This window comes from Ornithorhynchus anatinus, chromosome 17, assembly GCF_004115215.2.
Source record: "Ornithorhynchus anatinus isolate Pmale09 chromosome 17, mOrnAna1.pri.v4, whole genome shotgun sequence".
NCBI lineage: Eukaryota > Metazoa > Chordata > Mammalia > Monotremata > Ornithorhynchidae > Ornithorhynchus > Ornithorhynchus anatinus.
Window position 1 is genome coordinate 22841525 of NC_041744.1, and position 12171 is coordinate 22853695.

Sequence of the window (12171 nt, forward strand, 5' to 3'; positions counted from 1 at the left end):
ACCTTGTATCCCACCCCCAGCGGTTAGAAAAGTGCTTGGCACATAGTAAGCGCTTAATAAACATTATTATTATTATTAAGAAAGCAGGACGATTATGACGATTCCCAGGGCCAGGGGGCTTTTAGAGAAACAGCGTGGCTCAGGGGAAAGAGCCCGGGCTTAGGAGTCAGAGGGCATGGGTTCGAATCCCGACTCTGCCACTTGTCAGCTGGGTGACGGTGGGCCTCATGTGGGACCATCTGATGACCCTGTGTCTACCCCAGCGCTTAGAACAGTGCTCTGCACAGAGTAAGCGCCTAACAAATATCATCATCATCATTATTATTATTATTATTATTATTACCTTGTGGTGGCCCCCAGGCAAGGGGGACATGGTTCGCTGGCCGCCGCTGCGGCCGGTCCTAGGGCTCGGGCCACCAGGACTGGACGGGCGGGGTCTGGCCCCGCCCACCTCCTTGCCGACCAATGGCAGCGCGGCCACCGATGTCCTCATTGGTCGAGGAGCCGAGGGGCGGAGCCTCCCCTCCTCCAAACCCCGCCCCTTCGCCCTAAACCACGCCCACTTCTCCCCTGGCCCCGCCCATCTCTCCCGGGGCCTTGCTCTCCCTGGATCAAAACGCCAAATAATAGATAATAATTCATTCACTATGGTGGTATTTGTTAAGCGCTTACTATGTGCAAAGCACTGTTCTAAGCGCTGGTGGGTACAAGGAGATCAGGTTGTCCCACGTGGGGCTCCCAGTTTTAATCCCCATTTTATAGATGAGGTAACTGAGGCACAGAAAATAATTATGTTGGTATTTGTTAAGCGCTTACTATGTGCAAGCACTGTTCTAAGCGCTGGTGGATACAAGGAGATCAGATTGTCCCACGTGGGGCTCACAGTTTTAATCCCCATTGTACAGATGAGGTAACTGAGGCACAGAGAATAATAATGTTGGTATTTGTTAAGCGCTTACTATGTGTCGAGCACTGTTCTAAGCGCTGGGGTAGATACAGGGTAATCAGGTTGTCCCACGTGAGGCTCACGCTTAATCCCCATTTTACAGATGAGGTAGCTGAGGCACAGAGCAGTTAAGTGACTTGCCCACAGTCACCCAGCTGGCAAGCGGCAGAGCTGGGATTCGAACCCATGACCTCTGACTCCTAAGCCCGGGCTCTTTCCACTGTGCCACGCTGCTTCTCTAATAATGTTGGTGTTTGTTAAGCGTGTATTATGTGCAGAGCAGTGTTCTAAACGCTGGGGGAGATACAGGGTCATCAGGTTATCCCACATGTCTTAATCCCCATTTTACAGATGAGGGAACTGAGGCCCAGAGAAGTGAAGTGACTCGCCCACAGTCTCACAGCTGCCAAGTGGCAGAGCGGGAATTCGAACCCATGACCTCTGACTCCCATGGCCGGGCTCTTTCCATTAAGCCACGCTGAATAGTATTTATGGAGTGCTAACTATGTGCAGAGCACTGGACTAAGCGCTTGGAATGGACAAATCGGCAACAGATAGAGACAATCCCTGCCCAAAAACGGGCTCACAGTCTAATCGGGGGAGACAGACGGACAATAAACAATAGCAATAAATAGAATCAAGGGGATGTACATCTCATTAAAACAATGGCAATAAATAATAATAATAACGGGATTTGTTAAGTGCTTACTATGTGCAGAGCACTGTTCTAAGCGCTAGGGGGAGATACAGGGTCATCAGGTTGTCCCATGTGAGGCTCACAGTCTTCATCCCCATTTTACAGATGAGGTAGGTAACTGAGGCACAGAGAAGTTAAGTGACTTGCCCAAAGTCACACAGCTGACAAGTGGCAAAACCGTGATTTGAACCCATGATCTCTGACTCCCAAGCCCGTGCTCTTTCCACTGAGCCACGCTGTTAATGTTGGTATTTGTTAAGCGCTTACTATGTGCAGAGCACTGTTCTAAACGGGGGGGGGGGGGGGGGGGAGACACAGGGTCATCGGGTTGTCCCACGTGAGGCTCAGAGTCTTCATCCCCCTTTTACAGATGAGGGAACTGAGGCCCAGAGAAGTGAAGTGACTTGCCCACAGTCACACAGCTGACAAGTGGCACGTGCCCACCGTGTGACCTTGGATAAGTCACTTTCCTTCTCCGTGCCTCACTTTCATTCATTCACTCATTCGATCGTTTTTATTGAGCGCTTACGATATGCAGGTCACTGTACTAGGCGCATAGCACTGTACTAACCTCATCTACAAAACGATAATGATAATAATAATTGCGGTGTTTGTTAAGCGTTTACTGTGTGCCAAGCACTGTTCTAAACGCTTAATAATAATAATGGTATTTGTTAAGCGTTAACTGTGTGCCAAGCACTGTCCAAAGCGCTTAATAATAATAATAATTATGGTATTTGTTAAGTGTTCTCTATGCGCCAAGCACTGTTCTAAGCGCTTAATAATAATAGTAGTATTTGTTAAGCGTTTACTATGTTCCCAGCTCTGTTCTAAGCACTTAATAATAATTGTGGTATTTTAAGTGTTCACTATGAGCCAAGCACTCTTCCAAGGGCTTAATAATAATAATAATTGTGGTATTTCATTCAATAGTATTTATTGAGCGCTTACTATGTGCAGAGCACTGTACTAAGCGCTTGGAATGTATAATAGAGACAATCCCTGCCCACTGACGGGTTTACAGTCAAATCGGGGGAGACAGACAAAAACAGTAGCAATAAATAGAATCAAGGGGATGTACTTGTAGTATTTGTTAAGCGTTTACTATGTGCCAAGCACTGTTCTAAGCACTTAATAATAATAATTGTGGTATTTTGTTAAGTGTTTACTATGTGTCAAGCACTGTTCTAAGCGCTTAATAATAATAATTGTGGTATTTGTTAAGCATTCACTGTGCCAGGCACTGTTCTATGCACTTAATAATAATTGTGGTATTTTAAGTGTTTACTATATGCCAAGCACTGTTCTAAGCTCTTAATAATAACAATAATAATAATCGTGGTATTTGTTAAGCGTTTATTATGTGCCAAGCACTGTTCTAAGCACTTAATAATAATAATAATCGTGGTATTTGTTAAGTGCTTATTCTGTGCCAAGCACTGTTCTAAGTGCTGGGGTAGAAGCTAAGTAATCAGGCTGGACTGGACACAGTTCTTGGACCTCATGGGGTTTACAATCTTGATCCCCATTTTACAGATGAGGTAACTGAGGCACAGGGAAGTTAAGTGACTTGCCCAAAGTCCCACAGCAGATATGAGGCAGAGGTGGGATTAGAATCCACAACCTCTGACTTCCAAGCCCGTGCTCCTTGCACTAGGCCATGTTGAGCTTACTATGTGCCCAGCTCTGTTCTAAGCGCTGGAGTAGATACAAGATATTCAGACCCACGTGGGTCTCATAGTCTTAATCCCCATTTTACAGGATAGGTAACCGAGGTGCAGAGAAATTAAGATGCCCAAAGCTACACAGCTGACAAGTAGATTAAGCATCTGCTCTCCTGCTGCCTTACGTTCTGAGCCCCTTGTGGGACCCAAGGACCGTCTCTGATCTACCCCAATTTTGCCCCAATTTTTACGGGCACCTCAGTATGAACAGATCTGGGACTGGCTAGGGTTAATATCAGGCAGGAAAATAGTCAATCGCTACTCTGTTTTTCTTCCTGGAATGTTCTCAGATTTTATCTTCCGATCTGCGTTACCATATATGCGGTTTCAGGACACAATTGAGAAATATCTGAACAAACCTAATTCAGACTTCCGGAGATGAACAACCGCACGTCCACTTCAGCCCATCTCCTCCAACCTGTTATCTCATCTGTCCAGGTTTGAGAGATGCCACCCACTTTGCAGCTACTTCCAGAGCCATCATTAGGGAGGGTTTTTTTTAAAGTATTTGTTAAGCGCTTATTATGTGCTAAGCACTGTTCTAAGCACTTGGGCAGATACAAGATAATCAGGTTGGACATAGTCCCCATCCCACCCGCGGCTCACAATTTGAATCCCTATTTTACAGATAAGGCAACTGAGACACAGAGAAGTTAAGAGACTTGTCTAAGGTCACACAGCAGATAAGCGGTGGAGACGGGATTAGAACACAGGCCCGCTCACCCCCAGGCTCGTGTTCTTTCCACTAGGTCAGACTGCTCCTCCATTGTCAGAGATTGGGTCTGGACACAGAAGGTGCTCCCAGAAGGGTTTGCCCCCAAAAATCACCCCGTGGTTTCCTGCCATTAATCAACACCCACATAAACAGCTCTGCAGTTGATTTAGGAAGCTCCAAAAAGGATAACCAGCTATGGTGTCGGGGTGAGAACAAAGCATATCCCAGGAACTGTGTCCAACCCAATTTGCTTGAATCCACCCTAGGTTGCACGCTTCAGGCTTGATGTCAATCTGTTTGTCAGCAGTTCCCTTCCCAGAGAAGGGGATCATGGCAATCTTGGCTGAGGGGAAAGAGCACGGGCTTGGGAGTCATAGGTCATGGGTTCGAATTTGAACTCTGCCACTTGTCAGCTGTGTGACTGTGGGTAAATCACTTCTCTGTGCCTCAAGGTTACCTCATCTGTAAAATGGGGATTAAGACTGTGAGCCTCACGTGGGACAACCTGATTACTCTGTATCTGCCCCAGCACTTAGAACAGTGCTCTGCACATAGTAAGCGCTTAACAAATACCAACATTATTATTATTGTTATTAAAAGGGAATTTAGGGGTAATAAGATAAACACCTGTTATTCTGCTCACCACCCATTTCCCAATGCACAAGAAGTTCACCACATTTTACTTTGTATAACAACCACATTTGGCCACGTGAATTTCATCAGCAGTTCTCAAATGCTCATGGAATAGACCCTAGGCCAACAATATAGGAGGGGTGGAATCGGTTACATTTATGGAAAACTTCCGCTTTGCAAAGCACCGTCTAAGTGCTTTTTCAACTTGAAAATGAAGAAAATAGGACATTATTTTTATTAAATCATCCTGGCTAGCAGCATGGGCTAGGGCGTTAGGAGACTCAGGTTCTAGTCATAGCTTTGCTTTTTGCTTGCTGGGTGATCTTAGGCAAGTCACTCAACTTCTCTGGAGCTGTTTCCACACCTGTAAAATGGGGATAAAAATGCCCTGCCTCATACTGTGAACTTATCAACCAATCAGAGATACTTATTGAGAATTGAGAGGTACTAGAATGTGGGGCTGTTACCGTGTCTGACATGACTATCTTTATACCACTGTTTTTATTATTCTTGCCCAAACCATACAAAGGTGAAATCTTGCCTAGGGGAGCACTTCTAGATAAAACAACTAGTAAAATGGTAGTATAATGAGAAGCTGATTTTTGCAGCATATTATCAGGTGGTAAGTAGGACAGAGGCCACAGTCAAATGATGACTGGTTTGGTTAATGTTACACAGGATCTTACTAAAGAAGGGTAAAAGGTCGTGACTAGTGCAAAGACACAAAGAATATCAGTCCTTTAATAGGTATTTGAGTTTTGGCCACGTGCACAGTTGAATGAGTTTGGTCATACACCAGGCTTCTGACTATAATAATAATAATGTTGGTATTTGTTAAGCGCTTACTATGTGCCGAGCACTGTTCTAAGCGCTGGGGTAGACATAGGGGAATCAGGTTGTCCCACATGGGGCTCACAGTCTTAATCCCCATTTTACAGATGAGGGAACTGAGGCACAGAGAAGTTAAGTGACTTGCCCACAGTCACACAGCCAACAAGTGGCAGAGCTGGGATTCAAACTCATGAGCCCTGACTCCAAAGCCCGTGCTCTTTCCACTGAGCCACGCTGCTTCTCCAAGCTGCTGCTCTTCTTCTGACTGACCTTGCAACCTTGGCAAAATCATTTACTCTCTTAAGCCTCAGTTTTTTTCTGTAAAATGGGCATAATCACCTCTCTTCATACTGTGATGCAGGAGGAAAATGAAAGATTTTTAGAATTTATAGGTATTAGCTGAATTATCTCCCCATCCTGACCAAATATTTCAGCCAGAACTGCAACATGGCCCATGTTTTGACATTGGTGGAAAGCCAATGCCAGGGTAATGCCGCTAGCTGATATCCAAGCACATGGCTACTTTACAAATCGCTACATGAAAATAGGCCAGTTCTGTGCTGTAACCTAAGACACTTTCACATAATCCCATCTGTAGCGACTTCCATCTTTTCCAACAGGTTATGAGAGATATTCAGAGTTGTTTCTGAACAACACTGAAGCCACCCCAGGCAGAGAGTTTAGTTGACAGAAGGACACAGAAGAAATGACCAAATGGAGGAGTAGTTGAAAACATGGTCTGGAACGTTTGGGTGGGTCAAAAATAAAAAGGAGGGGACTGCAGGTTGCAGGTGTGTTGGAAAGGGCAGTGACTCTTGTGTTGAAGAGTCACCCATATACTAGGCATACATCACACTGAACATAGTCATTCTCTAATGGATCAATGGTATTTATTGAGCTTTGACTCTACCCATCTTACCTCAATTTCCACATAAATTCTGAATTAATGAATGAAAATAGGCTATGAGACAAGAATGACAAATTTTAAGTATTTTTATACAGATAAAATCAGTAAGAAACTTAGTGCAGCCATGATAGTATTTGAAATGCTTATGTATTTGTCTGTATAATCTGTAATATAAGTATCTTGAAAATACAGATTGTGACCTGTGACTAATCTCTATGCATTACTAAATAATCTGGGAGTTCTTGTCTAATCATATAAATTCAAAAATTATCCCACAGCTTTGCCTCTAATGTAGTTTTCCTGAATTGAAATTCATACTGCTTTATCTTAGTGAATTATTTACCTTCATTTGTATCGCAGTACTTATATTCTAAGGTACTAGTGAAGACAAATAGATTCAACTGATTAGTAATCTTGCAAGCATACAATGCATGATCTATATTTTCTCCCCTAAGCTAAATTTATAGTATCTAGATTAGTTTATAATTTAGAGTTCTTCTAGAGAACAGATTAAATTATCCAAAGACAAGTGCCCACCCCCCACCCCCCACCCCTCCTTGCTATGACCATGAGATTTAATTCATGCATGAGTTTGTCACTATAAATTAATAACTCTGGTAGTGCAACAAATGAAGTTGTTGCTTTTTTTTTTTTTAACAAAGCACTTGATAGAATTTCTTAACCCACCCTAACAATTTTGGATGTGGTGTCATCTTGAAGTTGTTAGTCACTAAGCTATTACTGGAAAAAGGCCATTGAACCTGTAGGTTGCATTGCCATTCTGTTCAAACCATGCTAGGGAAATTTTATCTATTTCTTTTCTGATTCTCATTTTGGCAACATTGTGGCAGATGAACATTATTTTAGGCCATAATATAAAGGGTCTGATTGCTGAGTTTCAATTTCTGCGCTAGCAACTTAATCAAGGGCCCTTTACTAGCTACCTCCAGGGGTCAGGGCTCATTTCTAATTCCCATTAATATGTTCTTTCCTAGTACTCAGAACAATGCTTGGTTATAGTGTACTCTCCCAAATTTAGTACAGTGCTCTGCACAAAGTGCTCAAAAAATGCATTTTATGGATTCACAGCTCTGACAGTGACCTGCTGGGTGACCTCAAGCAAGTCACTTAACCCTTCCATATGGGTTTCCTCAGGAGAAAAATGCTACAGTTAATATGAAAACAGTTTTGGAAATATGAACTTGCGGGCAGGGAATGTTTGTTACATTGCATTGTTCTCTCCCAAACACTTGGTACAGTGCTCTGCACACAGTAAGCATTTAATATTATTGGTTCATTGATGTGTGAACAAATAAAAGCATTATCATTATTATTATCTTCATTATGTACCTCCCTAAATGCCTTTTTCTAAGGAAGAGTTTTGGCACCTGGGGTGAACAGTGAACTCTTGTGATTAACTCTTTCCCCTCTCAGCGTCACACCTGGAAATTTTCTAGTACTGTATCAGTCTCAACTATGGGAGGGAGAGTCAAGCAGAGGCATACCCGTTCTATTCCTAGCATGGCCAGTGGCTAGCGAGTGGAAGGCAATCTGCTACAAGTCAAAACTCACCTGCGCTGGACAGCAGCGGCATGGGAGAGAGTTGAGGGTGGAGACTCAGGTTTACTGAGCAAAAGGAGGCAATGGTAAACCACTTCCGCATTTTTACTATGAAAATTCTATAGATACACTACCAGAATGATTGCAGATGGAGGTGGAGCAATCTGGGAGAGATGTGTCCCTGATGTTGCTATGGGTTGGAGTTGACTCAACAGCACAAAACAAGGCAAAAAATTAAGTATTTAGGATTAACAATGAAAAGAAAAATAGGCTTGTGCTTAATTTGGGTAAGACAGGGGAAGTTAAGGAAGCCAATCCATTTGAAAGCAAATAAATATTGCATACAGGATGTTGCTTTGTATTAGACCACTTTAATGAGTAAAAAAGGGTCAGGTCCAACCCTAACCTTAGGGTCCAAGCATTTAATAACTAGTGACAGACATTTACAAGGATCAAGACCACCTTTCCCTTTGCCACATCAGACCTCTTTACAAATTAAGCTCCCATAAGCCTGAGACAATAAATTAAAAAAATGTAAGCAATAAATACCTAAACAGATGAGGGGAACAAAAGCCCACATAGTCATTCTTTGAGAAAAAAAATCATGCAACACTAATAATCCTTCATAAATTGTGCAAAATTTCCTCATTCAAGGCATAAGATTAAATGTCATAGTAGCCATATAGAATATATTTAGAAACTAAGTACCATGAATCAAATTCACTTTGGTAGAGTGCAAATATGTGTTCTTCATTTAAGAGAATGAGTGCAATGTTGAGAAATCCTGGATTTGAACACAATATTAATGTCTTTTTTTCTTCTTCCTACACTTCCTGTATTTCTGGCCACATCTTCGTTTCCCTTTGCTGTCTTCGGTACTACTATCACTATCACTAGTTTGTTGCTGTCTTTTTCTTTTGTTTATTTGGTACAAGCCACTGTCACTTGGTGGAGGTTGAACCCACTCAAGAGAGCTTGGCCCCGCCTCAAGGTCAGAAACAGGATTTAGTGAGAGAGACATGGGCAAGCCGGGTCTGGGCGTTGATGCCATCTGGCCATAGGAAGGTTGTTCCGCTGGATTATGCATGGGATATTGCTGTGATAAAAATAAATTCATCTAAAGAAGACAAAAAGACAATTAAAACAGGTGGAATGCTGTAGAAAAGGGGCAAGGGGAAAAAATCAGCTGGACATACCATTAGATTTGCTTTTTATAGGACTAAAAATAGTAAATTCCATTTGCAAATGTGCAGGTTACTGACCACTGATGGGACATTAACACTTCTTGAGAACTGAGAAAAGTTAACCCTGGTTACTGTGGTCAAGGGCTTAGTACAGTGCTCTGCACATAGTAAGTGCTCAATAAATACTATTGAATGAATGAATAAATACTATTGAATGATTATTCACAAAACCCTCACACTATAAGGCCTGGTTTACTACCAATCAAAGGTATTTATTGAGCATTTACTATCTACAGAGCACTCTACTAAGTGCTTGAGAGATTACAATGCAGTAACCTGATTACCTTTTATTTATCCTAGTGCTTAGAACTATGCTTGGCACATTGTAAGTACTTAACAAATACCACAATTATTATTAATACAGTGGGTAGGCATGATCCCTGCCCACAAGGAGCCTACAGTCTAGTTAATGTGCAGTGTGTTCAAGGGCTCTGACTCCCCTGTTGGTGTTTTCACCACCTTCATACCCATAGGTGGCCTCTTCAGGGTTGAAGGACAAGAATCTATATACCCTTGAGTCCTAATTTAAAGTTAGTTTTGAATCAGAATTTCTACTTATGAGAAATTTGAGAAGGTAAGACTTTACATATCCTAACCAAGTGAGTCAGACATGAATTTTTTAAAAATTTGAGATAATGGTAGCTCAGATAAAGATTAATACTGGAAGAATATCCCATTTTCAGATTTACTCCATCTGATTCTGGATCCTTGAAAACTCTGATTCCCTTAACATTTATGATACCTTGGTAATTGGATGGAGAGATTTCACTTATATACCTTTTGGGTTCTATTCCTCTATCAGCTATGTTTAAACCCTCTTTGTTTAAGTGTGTTGTTCCTGTCTACTGAACTCTCTCACAGAAAAGAGCATGCTTAGCTATTTGTTTGAAATTCCCACCAGGCTCTGCTGCAGTTCTCTGCAGACAGGGGAAATTGAGTAAATCTTGTGGCTTTTGTAATTTATACACTACTAAACTGAAAGTGATTGCTTGCAAAAACTTCACTCCATTGTGAAAAGGTTTTCCAGACAAAACCCTTTATTTTTTGGCAAATACTTCCCAGCAGAATATGGATCATGTTATCAATGACCTTGGTAACATGATCTATGTTCTGTAAACATTCTATGCCCTTAAAATGTATGACTGATCTTTATATAACAGCCCCCTTGTTCTCTGTCCTCCCCTTCTTGGAAGCTCATTTGTATCAGCTGCCTGGTCATAAAGCACCAGTGGGAGTCAGAAGTCTGAGAGAGGTGAGTTGTGGCCACCGGGTCTCCCCCTCCAATTCTCCCAAGGTGAAAGGAAGCATCACTTGTCAATACTTCCAGCCCCAAGGAATGTTGGATTAGATTTGGAAATGGCAGGTCCTAACTCAAAGGTTGGAGCTCAACTTGGAGCTCAACTTCTGTTGCCAACTTGTTCATTCCAAGCGCTTAGTACAGTGTTCTGCACATTGTAAGCGCTCAATAATTACTATTGAATGAACTTTGGTATCCAGGTAAAGCAGTGCAAGACCTGAGGGTCTGCACCTTCTGGAATCATAGGCTCCTCCCCCCTTTTTTTTAAATGAGATTTAAGCACTTGCTATGTACCAAGTACAGGACTAAGCACAGGGGTAAATACAAGCTAATCAGGTTGGATGTAGTCCACGACCCACACAGAGCTCTCAGTCTTAATCCCATTTCACAGATTTGGTAACTGAGGCACAGAGAAGTTAAGTGATTTGTGGACAAGTGGCAAGACCAGGATTAGAACCCAGGTTCTTCTGATTCCCAGACATGTGCTGTAATCACTAGGCCATGCTGTCTCCCTCACTTCAAGCCTCCTCTAGCTGGAAAGAGCATGGGGGACACCTGGGGCTAGATAAGCAGAGCAGCTACAATTCCAAAGGGATTTATTGAGCACTTATTGGGGAGAGAGCATTTTACTGATGTAGTCAAGTTCAACACAGGCCTCTTACTCTGGGTGTACGTTCAGGCCCCAAGATTTTTGTTTTGCTCAAGCCTTTAATTTCAAAGAGTAGGGGAAGTGAGTGGCAGAATCCTAACAATGAGAAGGTGCATCGCCATTAGGTGGCAGCAGAATTCTGCATATGCTCCGAGTGAATTTTGCTTCCCCTAAAATTCTTTACAACACTGCAATAGATTCTATCATGTTCTGGTTTCACATTCTGAATGACGCAGCCTAACGACAGTGGTAGAGAAAGAAGTTGGCCAACTCACCATCTTTTGAAAGAAAGAATATTCCTGAGGTAAAGTACAATCATTCGCTGTAAAGGGTTTCATGGGAAATGCAGGTCGGTCCCATGGCTCCTCATTCCTTCAAAAACAAGGATGGGGATTTGAGGGATGGAGTCGGGTCCTTCTCGGCAGCAGGGCAGGTTTGGAAATTTGGCAGATGAACCAACAATTGGGCTCTTTTTCAAATTCGGCCCACCAGCACCCTCAGTCTTCCCAAATACCCCCAACTATTTTTCAAGGGTGCCCCACATTCGGTGGCAGCAGGGTACTTCATCCTGGTCCCCAGCTTTTACTTCCTGTCCAGTCCCTCTGTGGATATCGGATCAGGAACCATTCCTCTGGGCTTGCTGGACTTCTCCCACCAGCCAAATGTCCAACAAATCCAAACCCACACTTTTCCTCCAATTTTAAGTCATTACAAGTGCAATCATCCCCAAACCGCTCCCATCCCCCCACTAGAGACCTTGGAAGGGGCCTACTCTGTGCCAAAGTGCAGGTATTGAGGATGAACTCAGTGAGATATGACTCAGTAGTCCCAGGTGAACACATGTGGCAAATGACTCACTTGAGCTGAGCTTGGTTCCACTCTCTGGGCTGGTGGCGCATTACCATTGGTGTTCCCTCCAGAACTGTTTAGAAAATAGGTGGGCTGGATGAGAGGAGGGGCCCATCGAG

At 42.9% G+C, this 12171-nt stretch overlaps 1 protein-coding gene across 8 annotated transcripts in view; it reads right to left on the bottom strand.

The window, feature by feature from the left end:
- Positions 1–12171, bottom strand: part of LOC100081717 (multidrug resistance-associated protein 1) — a 69945-nt gene that overhangs the window by 49492 nt on the left and 8282 nt on the right. For 7 of the 8 annotated variants that reach the window (XM_029082273.2, XM_029082275.2, XM_029082271.2 and 4 more), the window contains one exon: positions 11479–11575. In XM_029082273.2, coding sequence (XP_028938106.1) covers positions 11479–11575 — 97 coding nt within the window. Of the gene's footprint in view, positions 1–343; positions 425–11478; positions 11576–12171 lie in introns of those variants that run through there. The other variant, XM_029082277.1, reaches the window with a different exon arrangement.